Below are 23,892 nucleotides of genomic sequence, written 5' to 3'. Positions count from 1 at the left end.
TCTGAGGCGACTTGTCAGACAGCCTTGCATCACCATTGCAACATAAGTGCAGAAACATTAGTTTTGTGATGACTGTGAAAATTTTGCCACTAGTTTCAATCAATATAATGAGTGTGATAACAGCCACCATTTTGACACATTATGTACATGGTGTGGAAAGCTTCCAGGGGATAATATCCTGTCCCAACACCCTTACGGCGAGCGAAATTGGAGTATTGGATGTCTGCCAAACATGCGGTAAAGCAAAGAGTACTTACTGTAGTGATGCCAATCAAGATGAGAAAGAATTCTTGGAGTTGTACAGATTAGCATCATCAAAAATGTCAAATGAAAGCAAGCCAAATGTCATCTTTGAACTACCAAGGATTATTGCTAATAAAAACAAGCATTGTCACTAAGGTGACATAATCCCCCACCGCAAAATATCAAATCAAACTTAAAAAGTAATGAAAGTGAAGGTCGTAATTTAAGATAAAGTTAAATGTCAACAAAAACATGACCAGTCAATGTTCAAACGCACAAATATTTTCAAGACTCACTTTTACATGAATGTCTTAGCGTATGCAATATGCAAAAATAGTAATAAAGAAATTGCTTCTTGAAAAACATTCAAGGGAAGTTTTGAAAGTCTATGAAGAAAATCCAGTGAATTTCCAGTGAGATATCGCGCTGACAATCTTTACACGCAGGTTAACATGCTGAAGTCTTCAAAGCGTCGCCTTGACCTTGAAAAATATGTGAAGGTCACCAAAATCGACTGGGCGTTGCACATTTCCCAGATGAAGCTGGATGTTGAATATGAAGAAAATCCGATGAACGGTTCTTGAGATATCCTGCTGACAAGGGTAAAACGTTAAAGTCCCCTCGTGACCTTGAAATGAAGGTCTAGGTCACCAAACCTGACTGGGACCTTTCTTTTACTGTGATGAACCTAGGCACCAAATATGAAAAAAATCCAGTCCACGGTTCTTAAAATATTCCAATTCGTACGGACGGACGGAATTTAATACCGTATCCCCCGTTTCGCGCTAAACGCACGGCTGGGGATAAAAAACGGACCTCCATGGGATAACCTTTGAGATATTTTGAGACACTATCAAGGCCATTGGATCCGATTCCTTAATTTCCATTAGATTTTATGAGAAGTCCATAACATTTTGGCGGTGCACCTATTCGTGCCTTAACAGGATGTAACATGTTTGGGTCGCTCCCCTCTGGTCAAGCTGGACCAGGATATTAAGTTCTAATGCAGATCTGATTCTTTCCATTGCATCTGAAGATGTTTTGAAACATCACGACCCATACAATGGAAGCTGGCCCAGACAAATTCCTTCAGGTATTTGTAAAGAAGGTATGAACAGATTTGAAATGAAGCATTCACAGACGAGCATCTGCCTGGCATTTGATGGGGAAAAGCTTGCACCAGGTCTGAAGAACTTTCTTTGTAAGGGAACTGCTTGGCTCACTGTGGACACAAATATAAGTGTCTCTTGGCCTGAGTAAATATACTGTACATTGTAAGTATCTGCTTCAGATTTATCAAGGTTTTCTGTATTTCAGAAAAAAAATTGAAGGCAAAACCAAAGAAGATTCTGATATAATCTCGACAATTGTTCTCTGAAAAAATAAATAATAAAGAGTGTTGCTTACATGTCTGCCTTTCTTGTTTTTTTTCAGTTTTCTTTCTTTGTTAAGGGTAACAACGTCTTTTTTCCATAGACATGTAACCTTATTGTTGGTAGTTAGTGGTTTAGTTAAAACCACATCTTGACAGAAAATTATATTACGTTTCCGGAACTGTAACGTTTTCGGAAGCCTTTTTGTTTATTGCTGAATTTTATAACCAAACATTCATAAGAAAAATTGGTAAAACACTTATAGAACCATGCAAATTCACGTGAGTAAAACGTTTTGAAAACATATCCAGAACAATTCACAAACTGTTTTGGGGATGTTTTTTCACATTATTATACTTTTTTATACAGATATGAAATCTATTCATTTGTGAATTGTGGTATATGCTATCAAATATAACATATGTATTTACCGTTGAGAAGTGAAGTGGGCAAATCATGTCTAATATAGCATACTATGAACTAATGCAGTGCCTATAAAGTATGCCGACCTATTTCATTAAGTTCTTACTCACAATTATTTCATTCTCATTCCTCACCTGTTGCATACAATAGAACAACCCTTCCTTTGAATACATTCCTCTTGGAACCAATCATCGCATTTACCACATGTAGACCATCCAGTGTCACACTTACTGGAACCATTTGGATCGCTCAAACACACTTCAAGGTTACTCATTTTCGATCTCGCGCATCTGTCTCTTTCTTACTCTCCATCTCTCGTATGCCTGCTCTACTGCGAGCTGTCTTTTCCATCCCTGAAGGAGGCAGCAACAAGCTGGTATTTGTCTGGTCTATAGCTTCTTTTGAAAAAGGATATATTCCCGTTTCCCTGAAGGACACCTTGACTCCAGCAGGAGAGCATACCTGATCAATGGAGTGCTTCATGAGAAACGGAAATCTAGCCTTACCAATGATCATATATGGCTGTTGGCAAACCCACCTTTGGTTGCAAGACTGCTGAATTTGGCTTTGATAGGGCCAAAAGGTGGCACGTCAAGTGGCTGTAGAATGCGTGAGGGAGAAGGCAGATTAACTCGAACCGCAATTTCTAGAATAATTCTGTGTCCATGTAGTCACTCCACGAAACCCCAAATAACCAATCTGACGTAACTTCTCTGTCATTTCTGTGTAAATCCAACTAGGGTCCATGCAGGAAGCAAAAGTAATGCAACTCCCCATGGTTCCTAGTATGGTGATCTAACTTCAGTTGTTGGCGATCTATAGTCCGTGTTTTATACTGTATTGTCTTTTTCAATTGGAATATTTCAGCTTTGCTAGCTGGGTTTTATATTATATCTGTGATTATCTAGTATTTTTACTGTCGATCGTCGACAGGTTTTAATCTTCAAAATGTTTTCACTTTTTATTGTATAAATTGTTTTCGTCACGATATGGCTGGGATATTGCCAATTTGACGTTAAATATTAATTCACTCACTTACTCACTCTGTCATTTCGATTCAACTGTTCTGCAGCCAATTGTGCTAAAAAAACATTTGATCCAAAAAAAATGCGGAACAGGGACGCATATCATGCAGATATCCTGTCACAAGAATGTTCACTTCAAAGTGTGAATAATTACTCCACAATTTCAGGGGTACAGCAGAGTCAATTCAGCAACTTGTTGACGAAATCCCACTGCAAAGTGACCGCTCTTCAGCCCTGACCTTGATTTCCAGTCCACCCAAAAACACTGCTGATTCACGTCTGCATTCACAGAATCTGTCCCAGTCCCTTTGTTCACCGGGTTAGCAAGACTAGCAAGTCAATGTCGTCAGATGTTGTGCATACTTCTTTGCAGGTCCATGAAAAACTTTATTCGTTGAAATCATCTAAATCATCAAAACTCGAAGTGCAGTTGTCAGTTTCCAATACATAATCACAGCAACGCTTCATTCAAAATATTGCGCTTCGTGTCACTTTCAACTCGATGGCGTATACACTACTCAAATGTCAACACACTGAGCGGACTCTCGAGTATGACGTCACACCCACAGACGGCAGACCGCTAAAAATATAAATATTTATACGAGTGGGCGGGGCTAAAGTGGTTTTAGTTTTGGTGCATATTTATAATTTTTACTATTTTTCGCAAATGGTGCAGATGTGGTATATATTCATGTTTGAATGGCATTATGTTATAAAAATGCATAGTGTTTGACCTTTCTAAAAATCCTTTCAAGTTTTCAACTTGAATTTCACCTTTTCTGTCATTTTGTCTTCAGCTGGTAAGTACAATCAAGCGCTCTTGCTAGAATGTCACCACGCAATTGGAAGGTTTGGCAGTGGCCAAGTCACTACTCCGACAGCGTTTATCGGTCGTCACCGACAAATACTTCGCTACTTGAGTTATGACTTCAATGTCGATACATGTTTTAAATGTATAGACTGGTGTGTCAATTTTCAGATAAAGTTCCCACATTACAGCTTTCGTAGATTCTATACTTAGAAGTTGGGAGTCGTAAGTGTGCACTGTTTTGACAAGTAAAACCTACTCATTCACGAGTATTACATGGGTATCGCATATAATAAGGAATCTTCTATTTTCGCATGGTTATGGTTTTATATGGTTATGTCAGTCAGATGGAAGTGTAGACATGTTTCTTAAAGAATTTAGAACTCGGTCTGTTAATATGTTTTAGCAGGAATGACATTCCACTTTAGAAGATAGTTCACGATATGCTGATTATAGAACTTTCAAGACCTTACGTTTGTTAGACCTTTTTGTAAATGAAGGAAGAAAACATTCCATTGCAAAATCGAACCGAATCTGTCAGTTATGCGATATAGAAATAGAAGATGAAATTAACTTTGTGTTCGTCTGTCCATTTTATAGTGACCTTCGAAAGAAATATATTAAAGCTTATTTCATAGGGATGCCGCCATTGAAAGCTTTCGTATATATTTTAACGGCTAAGAACGAATCCCATTTATTAAACCTTTCACTACATATTAAACATGCACTAGTTAAAAGAAATGAACTGTTTAAAGAACGTGTTACTTCCTGTGTGTAACAGTATGATGTGTACATACTCCCTTGTATATGGGCCAGACGCCTTCTGTACAATAAACCTTTTTGACTTGACTTTGACCCATTAAGAAATTATTACACTCGCAAGTGTGTCATACGACTTATGCGAAACTCGTGCAAATTGATGTATTGCTCTCGGTCGTTCAGTACAAGTCATAGTAAACACTTGCTTGTGTAATAATCCCTATCATGTACTTACTGTAAGGTCCGTCGTGTACAGAATATGCAATGTTAACCTTCCAGGAAAGTTTAAAGTGTTCATTCAAATCAGCCCATATTACTAAATTAGAATTTCTTTACGACGTATTCAAATTGGTGGTTTTGTATGTGAAAGGAAAGTTCTCTGGCAGGAAAATTGAGTAAAAGTTACCTTCACTCTCTTGTTGAACAAACTGTTTTTTGGAAGCTAATATAAATTTTTCTGCAGTGTTATATGTCATTTATAGCCCTTGGATGCACATATGTTAATGGTGAGGTTAAGACAATTGGTCTCCAGTAACCCATGCTTGTCGTAAGAGGCGACTAAAGGGATCAGGTGGTCAGGCTCGCTGACTTGTTGACACATGTCATCGTATCCGGATTGAGTAAATCGATGCTCATGCTGTTAATCACTGGATTGTCTAGTTCAGACTTCATTATTTACAGACCGACGCCATATTGCTGAGTTTGCTGAATGTGGCGTTAAACCAACCAACCAACCAAATGAAAATATGAAAAGAAACTTGCCTAAAAGTGCTAATTAGACCATTGATATTATTTCGTTACTATGCAGTTTAATTACACTATTTTTCTCTCCAAAAGAGTAAAAACAATTCGTCGGCATACAAAAAAGTGTAGATTTTTCGGCCGCTTCATCCGGCATAAACCCCACCTTGAGAATGTGTAGCCGTGTATGAATGACTATGATGAGTGTTTGAGAGACGTAATGACTAAGACGTGACTGGATCTACCCCAAAATAGTATAGACAAGACACATCAGTTAAAGCATGTTTAACATGACATTGATTCATATATTCAGTCTTAAAACATTGAAACGCCAAACAGGGGAGGGTATACTATTTGATGCTATACGCCGCTAAAGTATGTGCCCATGTGCATATAAGTTTACAATTTATTATTCGAACTGATAACCGCTCGACTTTGTTCACAAACATGCCGAAATTTCGTACCCTTATTTGCGTTACAACACCGAGTTCGCTTGTTACTCCCAAAAAATATTTTGCTGATAAGCGATAAATGTAGGAAAACGTTTTATGATAATTAAATATGTGATTTGTAAACCATTATGTTCAGTTTAATTCACTTGTATAAGACTTCTGCGATTTGCATCTAATACTTCAGGGCTAGATCATCGTAAACGTCAGCCATGTTTACTTTGCAATTTGGCACCCATGAAGGGCCACCTCCTCGTGGTGGGTGCTGGGTCACGCCAAGCGCCCTTCAACCCCCCGTTGTGGACCTGGGGGGATATTAGGTCCACCAACCCGTTTGCCGTGGGTTGCGCCCCTGTGTCGGTGGAGGACGGGATTCCTGTGGTTGAGGGCACTGGTTCCAGGAACAGTGTTCCTTTGCCCAATACACCACTTCGACCCTTACTTCACCTAGACGGGTGGTTGAACTGGCCCGGTTCAACCAATCGGCTGGTCACGCCGAGCCCTGAGCACTAAATGTCTTTGCTCTAATATTATTTGGCTTGGTTTTATTTAAACACAGTATTGACATGTTTTGTTTTGTGTATCTAATATGTGATATATGGATTTTCAAATTTGTGAAATTTTGCCTAGATGCTGGTGCCAGAAGGCGGTGGCTCATGGGCCAATCTGGTAGAATAATTGATTTTTCAGTTTTTCTGCTTGAGTATGTCATCCGGGTATCCTTGGTGCTGCAAGTCGGAGACCCACTTGTTATTAGCACTGTCTTTATGATACTCCGTGGTGGGTGGGGAGCTCGGATGATGAAACAATTACTAACTCAACATGGCTTACCAAACTCCCTCGAAAAAGACCAAACGACAACTAGACAATGACAATGAAGAGAATGAATCCACGCTAACAGAAAAATTGGCCACGTTTCCTAGTTCTTGACACTGTTGACAAGACTCCACCTCAAGTTGAACCCTTTTATTATTTCTAAGGGGATATATGGCATTGCAGGCGACGTTAAGAACATCAAACGCTTACGTTCAGGCTCTCTACTGATTGAGTGCAGTAGAAAACAGCAGGCATCTAACCTATTGACAATGAAAATTTTTGCTGGCATCCCTGTTTCAGTCACTGCCCATAGAACCTTGAACACCTGCAAAGGCATTATAAGAGACAGAGACCGTTTGTTAGCTGACATGTCAGAACTGGACATTGTATCGGAAATGAAGGATCAGGGTGTGACATATGTCAAACGATTTACCACCCGCAAAAACAACGAACTGATTCCGACCAACACATACCTATTTTCATTCTCAACTCCAAGTCTCCCTCAGTCTGTTAAAGTTGGTTACTGTAGTATCACAGTTGCAGTCTACATCCCAAATCCATTGAGGTGTTTTCGATGCCAAAAGTATGGTCATGGTGTTAACACCTGTACACAGCCAGGGACGTGTGCTCATTGTAGCGAGAGGTATCATGTGACGGAAGACTGCACTAGTACTGTTAAAAAATGCACAAATTGTTCAGGCAATCATTCATCCTTTTCCAAGAATGGTAAAATGTGGCAAAAGCAAATGGAAATAAACAAAGTTAAATTCACTCAAAACATTAGCTTTACTGATGCTAAAAAGATTGTGGAATCAACACTACCTAACGAAACTTATGCATCAGTCGTCAGATTACCTTCTGAAACCATGCCTAAAGTATCCACTTTGTCAATTCAATGTCAAACAGACCTGACTTGGGTTAAAACTGATCACCCTACACTTCTCACACCTGAGCAATCTACTCAGACTTCAGACGCAAGTGTTAACACTATGATGATATCTACAGTTCAGGATGAAGAACGCACAGTGTCACAATCTACAGATCAGACTCGTTCTGAAACAAGTTCGAAGTCAAAAAGTACTGGCAAACCGAGAAGGGGAACTGGGAAAACGAGTGGCAGACCACCCAAGGGTTCAGAAAATCCAATAAACTTATTCAATAAATATGGTTCACTCGAGGAGATGGATGTGTCAGAGAACATCCATCCCAGGGCACATAGCTTGTCGCCATCCAAAAAAGGTGAGGGGCAGGTCCCCTATCAATCCACCTAAAAGATAGGTCATTTTACTACTATCGTGCAGTGGAACTGTAGAGGACTACGGACAAATTTTAACGAACTACAGCTATTAGTCCAGGATTTAACACCATCAGCATTCTGTCTGCAAGAAACATATATGAAACAGACAGATACTTTTACTTTACGCCAGTTCAATGCCTATCCTTATTTTTCTCCTCTGGGTGATAGGGCCACTGGAGGATCTTCTATTCTTGTGCGACAAGATGTTATTCACAGTCCTGTTGTACTTAAAACTAATCTTCAAGCTGTTGCAGTGAGACTTACTCTGGGTGTAGCATTTACATTATGCTCTCTGTATATTTCACCTTCCTCTGCACTTCAGCAGACTGAACTTCAGTCACTCTATGATCAACTTCCGAAGCCCTGTGTTATTATGGGTGACCTTAACGGTCACAACCCCCTCTGGGGTAGTAACAACACTAATACTAAAGGTAAAATACTAGAAGATTTCATTTCTAATAATGACTTGTGCATATATAATGATGATTCAAATACTTATCTACATCCTGCAACTGGCACTTACTCTTCTCTGGATTTGTCTCTTGCAGATTCTAACATATTCAATCAATTTGATTGGTCTGTCCACAGTGACCTTTGTGGAAGTGACCACTTCCCAACTATACTTTCAGAAATAACTCCATCTGATTCTCCATCGTATACAAGATGGAACTTTTCGAAGGCGAACTGGTCTTTATATCAAACTTTATGTAAATCTAAATTGCGACCTGAATGTTTCAGTGATATAACTGATCCGATTCAGATTTTTGCTGACGTTTTAAATGAAATAGCTGATGAGTGTATACCGAAATCCTCTACAACTCCACATGTACGGAAACCATGGTTTAATACAGACTGGAGACAAGCCAGAAAAGAGAGAAAGAAGGCAGAACATTATTTCCGCCACCATCCACCGGTCCATAATTTAAATAAATTCAAAATACTCAATGCAAAGGCACGTCGTACCTTCAAACAAAACAAACGACAATCTTGGAGGAAATATGTCTCCAATATTAATTCACGCACGCCAATGTCTAAGGTGTGGAACATGGTTCAGAGAATAAAAGGCAAAGGTTCCAAATCTGCTGTTCATCATCTTAAAGATGGTGACAATTTAATAACTGACAAATGCAACATTGCAAATAAAATTGGCGAAACTCTTGCCAAAAATTCATCATCGGCAATTATGTCCCTGAGTTTCAGAGATATCAGAAACAACAGGAAAAGACGAAACTTAATTTTGACTCGCATAACGGTGAAGATTATAATGAAGTGTTTTCATTACATGAGCTACATACTGCTCTTGAGCAAGCTCATGACACTGCAGCGGGTGATGACAATATACATTACCAGCTACTGAAACACTTACCGGAACCGTGTCTGATGACACTTTTAGATATCTTTGACAAAATATGGACGTCTGGAGAATTTCCTCCTTCATGGCGTAATGCCATTGTAGTCCCAATACCAAAGCCTGGCAAGGATCATACCGATCCGTCTAATTACAGACCGATCTCTCTAACTAGCTGTGTTTGTAAAACCATGGAACGTATGGTGAATAATAGATTTACTTGGTATCTTGAAACCAATAACCTTATAACCAATATTCAATGTGGTTTCAGGAAAAATCGTAGCACCATTGATCATTTGGTACGTTTAGACTCCTTTGTTAAAAATGCTATAGTAAATAAACAACATGCTGTATCAATTTTCTTTGATCTTGAGAAAGCTTATGATACGACCTGGAAGCATGGCATTTTGAAGGATTTACATGACTTTGGTTTAAGAGGCCGTTTGCCTCTTTTTATATCACGGTTTTTAAAAGACAGACTATTTCAAGTCCGAGTGGGTTCAACCCTGTCTGATCATTATAATCAGGATCAGGGTGTCCCACAAGGCAGTATTTTGTCTGTCACTTTATTTAGTATCAAGATCAACAGTTTATCCAAGGTTTTAAACGATTCAATCGATGGATCGCTTTTTGTGGATGATTTTAATATTTCTTGTCGTGGTATAAAATATGCATACTATTGAACGGCAATTGCAGTTGTGTTTAAATAAAATAAATAAATGGTGTCTTGAAAACGGCTTTAAATTTTCCAAGTCCAAAACTAATTGTCTACACTTTTGTAGAAAATATAAGCCGCATAAAGACCCAGACCTATCTTTAAATGGCACTCCCATCAAAGTTGTGAAGGAGGCCAAGTTCTTGGGTCTAATCTTTGACTCCCATTTAACCTTTTTGCCGCATATTAAATCCCTTAAAGCTAAATGCCTGAAGGCCCTTGATTTGTTGAAAGTTGTTTCCAACTCAAAGTGGGGAGGAGATCAAGCTACCCTCCTCCACCTATATCGCTCATTGGTCCGCTCGAAACTTGATTATGGCTCCATCGTATATGGTGGAGCCTGCAAAAGCAACCTAAAACTACTGGATTCTGTCCATCACCAAGGCCTAAGACTTTGTCTTGGGTCTTTTAGAACCTCTCCTGTTGAGAGTCTTTAAAACCCACCCTAAATATCAACAATATATCATCTTTTCTGACTCTCTTTCTTGCCTTCAGGCTATTAAAAATATTTATTGTAAACATCCACTTTTATTAGAAATTATTGAATTGTATAATGAGCTTGCAACTGGCCAATGCGACATCGTCTTTTGTTGGTTACCCAGCCACGTTGGCATTTCTGGGAATACAATGGCCGATCTTGCTGCTAAGGCAGCACTCAACAAATCTGTGACACCACTTCTTATTCCTTACTCTGATTACAAAGCCAGCATTAGAGCATACATACGCGATCTAATGCAGAAGAAGTGGGACACCCAAGTAGGTATTAATAAATTACATGCAATAAAACCCTACATTGGTTACACCTACTTGGGTTGTCAGTCCAGATTTGAAGAGGTCATTATGCGGCGATGTCGCATTGGCCATATACTAGATATACCCATGAATATTTGCTTAAAGGCGAAGATCCTCCGTTTTGCATCCCTTTGTGATGAAAGAATCACAGTCAAGCATGTCTTGCTTGACTGCATTGAATATTCCATCACAAGGGATATCTATTTCAAATCCAAAACTCTGAAGGATCTTTTTAATAATGTCAGTTCTCATTTAATTATTGCATTTTAAAAAAAATTAGATTTGTTGAGTGATTTGTAAATAGATATATATTTTATTATTGGTAGTTTAGATTAGCAACTGAGATTGTTAGTGGCTGTATCCTCAAAGGGGGTTGAAGTATTGTAAAATTATTGTCCTCCTGAGAGGGTACGTAAGTCCCAAAACATTTAGTCAATCTAAGTGTACCTGCTTTTTAATCGTAGAATAAGTGTGTTTTTAATTTATGGCTAGATTTGTCTTCTGTCGCCAATGGCTGAAGGGATGGTGTAAATCCATCTAGGGTCCATGCAGGTAGCAAAGGCACTGTAAGTCCCCATGGTCACTAGTATGGTGATCTACCTTCAGTTGTTGGCGATCTATAGCCCATTTTTAGATTGTATTGTCTTCTTTAATTGGAATGTTTTAGCTTTGTTCGCTAGTTTTATATTGATAGCTGTGATTATCTAGTATTTTTAATGTCCTTCGTTGACAGGGTTTTATATATTATATGTCTGTATTACAAATTTAGAACTAGTTTTAGTCACGATATGGCTGAAATATTGCCGATGTGACTTTAAATCTTAACTCACTCACTCACTCACTTTGCAATTTACTCGCTCCAGATTGGTCAGTTCCTGGGGAAACCGCCCTTTAACCTCGCTGACCCGGGCTTCTTTGCATATATAATTAGCTAGCTGACGTTCACTAATGGTTAGACTTGGCATTGGTTTCTGAACCTGAGAAACTTTCACTTTCTATATCTCAAAAACTTTTCATACATAAACATGAGACTTCGTGAAAAAACATACAAGATTATTTCAACAACAATAATACTTTATTCATATAGTAACATAACTACAGATATACATTTAAAATGTGACTTAAAAAAATGCTCCAAATTTATGTATTCTGACCAGACAATCCAGTGAACTTTACCATGAGATACGATGACAGAGCATGTAATATAACACGAGATATTATCACTACAGCGTGCAATATAGCTGGTCCATAATCTCAAATAACACTGGATAACAGTTATAGCTTCAAGCAGCATATATCAGATCTCAATTGAAGGCAGTTACGGTATACACCATTCCACGATGTCCCCCAATCAATTATCGAAACAGATATGCAGACATAGTGCAGCCACCATCGTAAATTTTGCCTTGGAAGTTACAACGTCAGGTCAGTTCAACAGGAAGACATTCATTCCGGCAGACAGTTACAGAATACAATATAATATCAGGTCATGCGAACAGAAAGTCAAGTCTTGTTATCAGGTGAGGGAGGCCGATGTATTTACATAAATTTACATAAAAAACGTCGATGGGTGGAACCTCCCATGTGGTGATAAGTGCATGCATCCTACGACCCGTTGAGTGGAGACAATGTGGCAATATGTACATCCTAAGATCGCACGGACAGTTTGTTCGATGTTTAACGCCGTAATCAGCAATATTCCAGCTGACCCGGCGGCGGTCTGTAATAAATGGCGTCTGGACTAGACAATCCAGTGATCGTCGACTTACACAACTGGGGTACATGTCTGCCAGTCTCACCACCCGATCCCGTTAGTCGCCTCTTACGACAAGCATTGGTTGCTGGAGACCAATTCTAATCCGAATCTTCACAGGTCGCATGGATGGATCCGGAGACGTGTCTAAGTGACGGTTTTTTGGACGTCCGCTAACTGACACAGAAGTAGACGGCGACAGATGGTAACCATTGTTGCTGAAAAAGAAAATCCCCCGTAAACACTTGAATGCATGTGGAGAATTTCCCTTACGAAGCAGCCACCATCATAAGTTTGTCCATATGACACTGATGTTCAGCCAAAAAAAGTTATGGGCAGCAAACATGTTTTTACAAACAACCTACGGACATAAAGTCCTGATTATCTGAACATTAATCAAGCCAGAAATGCGATCAAATGTCGCTACATTCATTTTCTACCATTAGTGCCCAACGGACCATTGCGTTCAATTTTGATAAGATATATGCACCGCTGAGTGCGCTGTTAAGCACAATTTTGTAATACATGAAACATAAAAAATACAAAATGTTTTCATTTATTGATTAACGTTAAATATGTAATCTGTAATATAGACTGATGGAAACAAATAAGGGACAGAGTGTCAGTAGGAGTGTCCCTGTATTCATTTCATGAAGAAGAAACCTGGCATGTACAAATGTACGTATTCGTTCCGTCAGAAGATTTACCAACCAAAGGCCCATTTTAATGTTTAATACTGACGTAATATGTATGTTTGTAATGAGATTACCATTATGTTTTCTTGCAGAGTTACGTTACCTGTAGAATGAACTTATAAACTGAAAACTGGCAGTGGTCGATAAATAATCGATTCTGGGCTAAACAATCCAGTGATCAACAACATGAGCATCGATATACGCAATTTGGATACGATGACATGTGTCAACCAAATCAGCGAGCCTGACCACCCAGTCCCATTAGTCGCCTCTTACGTATAGTATGGGTTGCTGAAGAGGAATGTTGTGTACTCGGGCATTACAGTTGGAAATATTAGCGATTACTATCAAATCTAGCAGATCATACGACAATAAAGTAACGTATTTGTTGATATATTGGCAATGTTTAGACTTTACCTTGAGGCATCGGTATCAGAAGCTATATGTATTGAGCTAAGCTGTGTAGCTGTTGCAGCTGTGGTTATGTGATTATGATGTGTTTACCGTTGAATGAGACGGAGGGACCATTCTGCCACCAGGCTGAGCCAGATACGATATAGACTGGGACAGCCAGGAGCACTATGGCCAGTGGCACAAGGAACTTGACCGGTTGGTAGGCAATGGCGGTCAGTGACAGTGTGAAGAAGAACACGACGAAGATGATGGGGAACACCAGGGGTACCTGAAACAGTCCAGTTGTTCTGCAGAGGATGCAGCTGATGTTGTGCCGAGTAGTTAGGGTGAAACGGTATACCTCGGTATTAGCAGAACCGCGGTACTTTGCCTTTGGTTCGGTATACTGTAATGCAGTCAAAAAAGCGGTGTATTTGGTTTTCTTACCGCCATTTTATTAACCTTTTCAAACCTTTTCTGAAATGTCAAGAAATCGATTCATTTTGTCAAAATCTATGCATTTTTGTTCTTTTCTGCATTATGGTCATATCTCATGACCGAAACGGACCGAACCGAAGGCCTTCTACCGCAATACGTACCGAACCGTTGTAAGAGCGTACCGTTTCACCCCACGAGTAGTTGCAACGGATTCTGTTTTAGTTGTTAAAAAGGAGTAAGCAGTGAATGTGCGGCATCCAGATTGTCTCCATTTAATCCCGCTAACGTTCAACATACCTTTAGAACTTAATAAACACTCCTCTAACACCAATTAAAGCCGCACGTCAACACTCATAAGAACGCATAAATAGCCGGCCACCAGTCCTTTCACAACGCATAATTATCACTTGCCAAACACGCATAGCCATGTATAACCATCACCCCTCCACAAATTTACTCGTTTTAAATCATTTCGTTCACAAATTCTTGACACGTTCACGACTATTTAGTAATAGTACTATTCAAGTGGCATAAATAAAGATTTCAAACCTTGTACAGGTCATGGGAGTCTGGAAACTTTCTCCTCAGACGCAGTATGCCAACTATGGCCACAGCTTCAGGTAGAGCCCTCACAAAGGAGTAGGTCCCGATGATGCTCTTCACATCGCCCAGACATACAATGACCAGCGAAAAGGCGAACTGAAAAAAACAGAATGTAAGGACAACGTGACACCATCGCCTGTAACAGAGACTGTGACACCATCGCCTGTAACAGAGACTGTGACACCATCGCCCGTAACAGAAACTGTGACACCATCGCCCGTAACAGCGACTGTGACACCATCGCCTGTAACAGAGACTGTGACACCATCGCCTGTAACAGAGACTGTGACACCATCGCCTGTAACAGAAACTGTGACACCATCGCCCGTAACAGCGACTGTGACACCATCGCCTGTAACAACAACTGTGACACCATCGCCTGTAACAGAAACTGTGACACAATCGCCTGTAACAGCGACTGTGACACCATCGCCCGTAACAGCGACTGCGACACCATCGCGTGTAACAGCAACTGCGCCACCATCACCTGTAACAACAACTGTGACAACATCGCATGTAACCGCAACTTTGACAACATCGTCTGTAGCAGCAACTGACAACATCCGATGTAACTACAACTGTGACACCATCACCTGTAACAGACTGTGACACCATCACCTGTGACAGCGACTGTGACATGATCGCCTGTAACCGCAACTTTGACATCATCGCCTGTAACAGCAACTGACAACATCCGATGTTTATGTAACTTTGACACCATCGCCTGTAACAACAGCTGTGACAACATCGCCTGTAACCGCAACTTTGACACCATTGCCTGTAACAGCGACTGTGTCATGATCGCCTGTAACAGCAACTTTGACACCATCGCCTGTAACAGCGACTGTGTCATGATCGCCTGTAACACCAACTGTGACAATATTGCCTGTAAATGCAACTTTGACACCATCACCTGTAACAGCAACTGACAACATCCGATGTAACTACAACTGTGACACCATCACCAACAAATGTGACACCATCGTTTGTAACACCCTCTGTGATACATAACAGCCACTAAAACACTTTGGTATCAAGGCCTGCGACATCAACTGCACCACAAGCGCCAATAGCCAGCTCTGACATACCAGTAGCATCGACTGTGACATTACGTCCTTTCTCATGATCAATATATCATGAATCATTTATTGTACGAGAATACTTGGTATTACCATGGAATGAACCATTAACATGACACAAATTCAGGATTGTTGGTGTGTGGCCATGGAGATGAGAAAACCTAATACTAAATGCCCCGAAATCTTTACCACGAGTAGGACTGTCGGCATGGGCGTCTTCCTTTCTGCATTCACCATTCCAAGGAATCGAGGGAAGACGTTGTCTCTGCCGCCAACGAAGTTTAACCTTTTCAGACAAAAATCGTTGGAGTTTATCAAATGCAAAAAAGTTTTCCAAAGCAGACATATAAACACACTATTACCACTATGTTAACTGTATATTTGATGTGAAAAAACCCATTAGAACAGTCGGTTCAGTAAACGTGTTTACTCAGGCGAAACGATGGAATGTAATTGCCAGATATCAAAGTAACTGGGGAGAAAATGTGCACAGGTTTTCAAAAGAGCCATTGTCGACAACTGTCACGCACCTGCTGGAGGTGAAAATGATGACGTTGGTGATGCCGGCAGCAGACATCGCAATACAAGGCACCATCGCCCACTTGACAGGGCCCAGCATACGCTCACCAAACACCTGGTTGCATGAATATATATCAAGTTGTTTCCGTTGGGGAAAAGGCCTAAAACGATGCTATTGCTATCGTTATAGAGTGAGTGAGTGAGTCACATCGGCAGTATTTCAGCCATATCGTGACTAAAACATTCGTAATACATAAAGTTGAATTATAAAAAACCAGTACAGTAAAAACAACTAGAATATCACAGGCATAGATGTAAAACTATTGAAGACAATACAATATAAACACAGGCTATAGATCACCAATATATCAGTTCTAGAGGTCACATAATGTTGTTGGTGCCACTTACTTGATAGAGTTCTACTGATAGAGCAGTACCGTACTGTTCAAAGAGGACGAACTGTGTCACAAACACATGCACAATTCTCCTGAACAAGCGCGGAAACATAATATGGTTTAAGTCAAAATATAGGATCTGAACAGACACATTTTTGATCACCGAGTTAAATTTCGAAATGTCTGACACATATCACAGAGCTACAAACAATTTTTGGGTCATTGAGTTATGTACTCGCTTGTGTTCATCTCAAATGGGTGTCCTAATGTTCCTTTGAGTAACCAAATAAATTGTACCCAACTCACTCAAACACAATTGGGTATTTTGCCATTTTCCATCATAAAGTTTAAATGTTAGTGCTTGTTATTTATATACTCATGCCAATAATGGTTGTCACCCCCTTCAATTTTATTAATAGGCTGGGGGGTGACAACCATTATTGGCTTGAGTATATGTGATCTGTAATATGAGAAACCATAAGAAAGATTGCAAGTTGCCAAGTTCATATGCTGAAATAGAACCTCTCATTTCACCTCAGTTATGTTATCTATCTACGCAAGCTGGGTTTGACATTTTTGTATGTACGCATGTAAGATCACATATATACTTAGTTTTACCAAGGCCTTGAATAATGTACCCCTTATCAAATAACACACTGAATACTCAACAACATTTTGAATTGTTACAACATTAATCGGAACTGGCCATATAAATAGAAGCAACAAACCTTTTCCATATTCATAAAATATCTCGGCCAAAACCAAGCAGTACAGTTCCAACTTTATGGTGTTCTTGTGTTTATGAAAAAACTATCAAACAGTGATGGCACCATGTTTACCTTCTTAGGTAATCTCTTGTGATTGGATCGGCATGTCATATCTATGTTCTATGTTCTGTCTATCTATCTTCATTATAAACGAAATGAAGAATGATGTTTTACCACTGCCACGGCAAGTCCCGAGAGTATTTCCTGATTAGTCATGACTGCGTGGTAGGCGATGTTGGCCGTGATGTAGCAGACGGTGGGGATGGCAAGACCTCCCAGAATAGCTATTGGCATTGTCCTGAAACACAAAGAAAGTCGATCTTTTCGTGGCTTAATTTTAACATATTTGTTATCCTGTATTCTCTTTCAAAATACAGAGGAGGGAGCAGTTTCGTTCAAGCAGTTCTCAGCAGTAATTTATTCTTGTCTTGGATTAAACATCTTATTAGAGACTTTCTTCGTGTAGATACAAAGAGTTTGTAAACAACGTATGAACACAATTATAGGAATCCATTCAACATTGGTGTTTTCATATTATGGATCTTAATCAGGGGAAATCTGAGATTCACACCCACAACCAATGCATCCTGACATGACACAAGGCGCTTCAGATCGCTGGGCCAATTGTGTGCTCAACTGGTGAGTGAGTGAGTTTAGTTTTACACCACACTCAGCAATATTCCATCTATATGGCGTCAGTCTGTAAATAGTCGAGTCTGGACCAGACAATCCAGTGATGAACAGCATGAGCATCGATATGCGCAATTGGGAACCGATGACATGCCTTAACCCAACCAGCGCTCCTGACCACTCGATCTCGTTTGTCGCCTCTTACTACAAGTATGGGTTAAAATCAATTCTAAACGGATCTTCATGGGTGTGTGTTCAATTGAAGTGAATAGGCATCAGATACAGTTTAGCACCAGTTGAAATTCATTGCTCACCTCTGTGGTTGAACAATTTCCTCAACTGCATTATTGATGTGATCCCTGCAGCATAAAATACAAACACAGTGAGCCCACAGATTGAGAACTTTGCAAAATGAAATACAGCGTTAGCACACAGAATACAGTCCCTGAGGGTTGACTCACATTTGGATCACATTTAGCACATGAGAACTTTGGAGGATGAAATACAGATAGTTGGCACATACAATATGATCCATGTAGGTTGACACATACATGTTTAGAACATAAAATATAAACTTTGCGGGATGAAATACACAGAATACAACCATAAAGCCACATGCAATATGGTTTATGCAGGTTGACACACTTTTGGATCACATTTGGAACATACAATGTAAACTTTGCAGGATGAAATACAAACAGTTGGCACGTACAATATGGTCCTTGCAGGTTGACACACATTTGGATCACAAGATGAAATATAAACTTTGCGGGATGAAATTCAGAGAATACAATCATAAAATGACATACAATATGATCCGAGAAGATTGAAACAGAGCCCAACATATAAAGCATGATCATACTTACCATCCCACGTATGCATACAGCCCAGCATACAAAGCCGAGGTAAAGCCACCTGGGTTGAGATTGCTAATGACGAACGGGTCTCTAAAGTTTTCATTGTGACCTATAAAAGCAACATGCTATTCTAAAACACGACAAACCCAAATGAAGTATAGCAGAAATTGAACATGTAACAAATCTGGAAATGTTTAAAGAATATGCATAATGATATCGTGCTCATATTCATATGCTCACGTCAAATTAATAAAGAGCACAATCTAGTAAATATTGTCAGATTTAAGGATACTGTTTGGCAGTTAAAAGTTGGGACACCCAAGTAGGAAGAAATAAACTTCATGAACTGAAGCCAACAATTGGTTATACCTACTTAGGTTCTCAGTCAAGACGTGATGACGATGTCGTATTGGCCACAGTCGGTTTACTCATGACTATCTGCTGAAAACGGATGGAGATGGACCCCCCATGTGTGTCTCTTGCGATGAAGTGTTCACCATCAAGCATATTCTGCTTGACTGTGTGGACTTTTCGACTGCAAGGGACTCACATTATGATGCGAGAAATCTGAAAGATCTGTTTTCCCGCGTGAGCGGGCATCTGATTGTAAACTACCTGAGGGAAGTTGAACTGTATCTTTGTAAAGAAAATAACGAATTGCTTGCTTTTGTATCTGGTGCTAAGACTTTCTGTTTTTAAATAAAAATGTAATGAATGTATATTTTTTAAAATATAACTCTTTTGGACCTTGGACTTAGTAATGAATGGAAACTTGATCTCGTCACTACAGTGCACTCTGTCTATTTCGGACCAGCTTGGGACCGACTAAAAAGTCCGAATTATACAGTAGTCCGAAGTACACAGATTGTAATGGAGTAATCTCCCTATTATCAGCAGAATTAAAATTATAAACTATTTTTCGCAATGTTATTGTATATGGCTGGATTAATGCCGATGTGCCGTAGAGCCCAACTCAACTCAACTCTTGTTAAAGGCAATAGAGGACAGTGGCTATAATGACAAGGACGCTGACCTTGCAGGTAGTGGACCTACCTTGTATAAGACGATAGAGGCAGCGGCTATAGTAACAAGGACACTGACTTTGCAAATCGTGGACCTCCCTTATGTAACGCGATAGAGGCAGTGGCTCTAATGTCAAGATTGCTGACCTCGCAGATCGTGGACCTCCCTTGTGTAAGGTGATAGAGGCAGTGGCTATAATGTCAAGGACGCTGACCTTGCAGATTGTGGACCTCCCTTGAGTAAAGAGATAGAGGACTGTGACTCTAATGGCGACAAGATCGCACATGTTGAAGAAAGCTGATCGTCTTTGTATAAGCCAAGCCAGCTGGTAATGCATCACTGAAATCGCTGACCTTGCACACAATCGACCTACCTTGGGAAAGGTGATAGAGGCCAGCTACTATAATGACGATAAGAGCGCTGACCTTGCACACAATCGACCTACCTTGGGAAAGGTGATAGAGGCCAGCTACTATAATGACGATAAGAGCGCTGACCTTGCACACAATCGACCTACCTTGGGTAAGGTGATAGAGGCCAGCTGCTATAATGACGACAAGAGCGCTGACCTTGCACACAATCGACCTACCTTGGGTAAGGTGATAGAGGCCAGCTACTATAATGACGATAAGAGCGCTGACCTTGCACACAATCGACCTACCTTGAGTAAGGTGATAGAGGCCAGCTACTATAATGACGACAAGAGCGCTGACCTTGCACACAATCGACCTACCTTGAGTAAGGTGATAGAGGCCAGCTGCTATAATGACGACAAGAGCGCTGACCTTGCACACAATCGACCTACCTTGGGTAAGGTGATAGAGGCTAGCTACTATAATGACGATAAGAGCGCTGACCTTGCACAATAATCGACCTACCTTGGGTAAGGTGATAGAGGCCAGCTACTATAATGACGACAAGAGCGCTGACCTTGCACACAATCGACCTACCTTGGGTAGGTGATAGAGGCCAGCTGCTATAATGACGACAAAGAGCGCTGACCTTGCAGACAATCGACCTACCTGGGTAAGGTGATAGAGGCTAGCTACTATAATGACGATAAGAGCGCTGACCTTTGCACAATCGACCGACCTACCTTGGGTAAGGTGATAGAGGCTAGCTACTATAATGACGACAAGAGCGCTGACCTTGCACACAATCGACCTACCTTGGGTAAGGTGATAGAGGCCAGCTACTATAATGACGATAAGAGCGCTGACCTTGCACACAATCGACCTACCTTGGGTTAGGTGATAGAGGCCAGCTACTATAATGACGATAAGAGCGCTGACCTTGCACACAATCGACCTACCTTGGGTAAGGTGATAGAGGCCAGCTACTATAATGACGATAAGAGCGCTGACCTTGCACACAATCGACCTACCTTGGGTTAGGTGATAGAGGCCAGCTACTATAATGACGACAAGAGCGCTGACCTTGCAGACCGTGGATACTGTCTGTATTCCGGCAGCAACGCGGACGCTATAACAGTTACAGGCCACAATGAAAGCTGTGGAAGTAAATGGAAAGAGCTTTTTGACAGAGTTTGGTGTTATTGGCCTGACCCATAATGTAACATTATACATACATCTCCCCGATATGATGCTTGTCAACCTATACCAAAGACCTAGGTCTCCCCGATATCTCACGTCAGCCATCTATCACAAGAACATACTGACTGATGCCACGACCCCTTGGAACCTTTGATTATCAGTTTCTGGTGAGGGACACAGTTCTCTTGGATTACCGCTTGATCACCCGCTCACCCTCAATTTCCTACCCGCCATATAGCTGGAATATTACTGAATGCTGGGTAAAACTCAACTCACTCAGTTTCCTACAGGTTTCAATAATTGCTGAGATTAATATGACGGATAATAGATTGCTGTAATATGAGGTCTTTTACAAGGTTGACAAGATTTGCTTGGTTTCTCCTATAATACATTTTTACGATACCATCTATTAGAATGGATTTCAATGGACTTCCGCAACCTCGTCTTCATTTCAGGAATAATACAACGTTTTGTTTGAAAGTCATGCCACAAATCGGTGACGCTTTTTAAATTCAAAATTAAGAAAGTCTTTTTTTATCTACCACTTACATAAGATAACTGTAGCAAGCAGAACTTTGGCTGACTTTGGCGCCAAATCTGGGCACTCCAGATAGAAAGGCCGCATGATGTATTCAGCAGTGACTAGACTCCCCAATACGGCCGCTAAAGGGCGCACAACAAACAGCTGAGCCCACAACACAGTGAATCCGGCCATGTCTCCAAAGGCTGCTCTGACGTAAGTATAGCTTCCGCCAGATCTCTTAATACGAGTACCTGAAACAGCAGACCAACACAGGTCATCGCGAGAATGTGTTTCGATGATGACGGGAATATCGCGCTTGTGTTTTCGGATGGTAAAATAGCGTGCATTATGAAAAGGCATTTTATTGAGTGAGCCTTGTGAGAAATGAAAATTCTTTTGCAATGGGCCATACATTAAGTAAGGATGTCACTCTAACATTCTTCTTGAATATTAGATTTATTTCACTTCAACCGTTCATTGCAAAACACAAAATGAACTTGTGTTGTGTCATCGAGTGGTCCAAATTATATCAGTAGATTGAAATGACGAATTCAGATGTCAGTTAAGATCGTTTCTAATCTGCACATATGTGTCCTGTGTGCACGTAAATCGTAGTTTTCACACAAACATTTGAACAACTTCAGTGAACCTCGATTAAATCAAACGCGAATATGTCTAGCTGGCATTATTCAAACTAGCATATGAAAAAACGAAGTGATCTTTCTAATGTTTTGTTCACAGTACAACACCACTGCAACGTCATTATATTTTTCCGATGGAAAGTTCAGGCATCGTGACGTTATGACGTTATCGTTCTTAACAGACTATTGTTCGTCATGTTTCCAGACTCAAATATATTGCTACACTTTCAGTTCAAATTGTTGAAACCACAGCCACTGAACAACGTTAACGATGTAAGCATACATGGATACAAATGTTTTTGCGAAAGAAGTGTTTCTTTATCCCGGTCCATATTATCTCTTGCAAGATTCTAAAATGTCATAAACTATAACTCACCAATTCCAGTGACAAGCTATGACGTACCATGTCTGACAACGTCCTATCAGGTAACGAGTTCGACAACAATACAATACTTACAGTTCGGCAAACAACTCTCTCCCTGTAGGGATCGACCCAAATTTACCACATAACAAAAAACTGCCCCCTACAGAGTTGAAAAACAGATTTCAACACTAATTCATTTCTTACCGAATTGGGCACCGAACTGTTACTGACAAACACTTAGCAAATTTGGTATTTCTGCACTTATCTACCACCTACAAAATTTCGAGACCATACTATTCCCTTCTTGATTTGGCACTTGGGTACCACCTACCGAGTTCGGCGTAAGACAAAGCTCCACAGTAGCTAATGAAGCCACAAAACACCCACACACAGAGGGAGAGCCCTAGAGATGCTCCAGCACCAGCCAACACCGAACTTGGGCTGACGAAGATGCCGCCTCCTATGATGCCGCCGGTGACGTAGCTAATGGCGCTGATGACGCCGAGCTGCCGCTTAAGTCCAACTGTCATGTTGTTGATGCTGTCAAAGTAAATACTTTGGGAGAGTGGGTGAGTCTGACAGGGTTTTGAATTGCGGTTAAATATAAGTTATTGCTGGGAAAACAGATATTGTTTGGAAATGTCACCAGTATTATTTGACTTATGCCACGTGTTCATGTGTTCTTCTCAGATGAACAGTCCACGAGCCTTTGCAACTATTTGCGACAGGTGCGAAGGATGGCACATTCCAAGCTCACCTTTAAACGAACATGGACGAGATTCATACCCAGATCCTCATGACATAGTATTATTGGCACAAACGACATATGTTAGCAGAAGTTTCTTTAAATCCCTTTGTAGAATGATTATT

The 23,892-nt window shown here is 40.4% G+C and overlaps 2 protein-coding genes across 2 annotated transcripts; both read right to left on the bottom strand.

Moving 5' to 3' along the window:
- Positions 1-2,309: 2,309 nt before the first annotated feature.
- LOC124255016 (asc-type amino acid transporter 1-like) lies at positions 2,310-17,401 on the bottom strand. The gene is made up of 7 exons (XM_046688854.1): positions 17,393-17,401; positions 16,678-16,728; positions 16,281-16,384; positions 15,940-16,036; positions 14,618-14,767; positions 13,742-13,919; positions 2,310-2,392 (listed from the first exon to the last, which is right to left on the bottom strand). Exons 1-7 carry the CDS (start codon positions 17,399-17,401, stop codon positions 2,310-2,312), a joined length of 672 nt encoding a protein of 223 aa, XP_046544810.1.
- A 1,642-nt stretch (positions 17,402-19,043) lies between these two features.
- LOC124255015 (cystine/glutamate transporter-like) lies at positions 19,044-23,552 on the bottom strand. The gene is made up of 4 exons (XM_046688853.1): positions 23,354-23,552; positions 22,044-22,268; positions 21,326-21,451; positions 19,044-19,048 (listed from the first exon to the last, which is right to left on the bottom strand). The coding sequence occupies exons 1-4, from the start codon at positions 23,550-23,552 to the stop codon at positions 19,044-19,046; spliced, it is 555 nt and encodes a 184-aa protein (XP_046544809.1).
- Between the last annotated feature and the right edge of the window lie 340 nt (positions 23,553-23,892).

The sequence above is a fragment of the Haliotis rubra genome, unplaced genomic scaffold (assembly GCF_003918875.1).
Source record: "Haliotis rubra isolate DU_JTF1 unplaced genomic scaffold, ASM391887v1 Scf59, whole genome shotgun sequence".
In the NCBI taxonomy this organism is placed as follows: Eukaryota; Metazoa; Mollusca; class Gastropoda; order Lepetellida; family Haliotidae; genus Haliotis; species Haliotis rubra.
The sequence above is the reverse complement of the archived record's forward strand: the minus strand, read 5'-3'. Positions and strand labels throughout refer to the sequence as shown.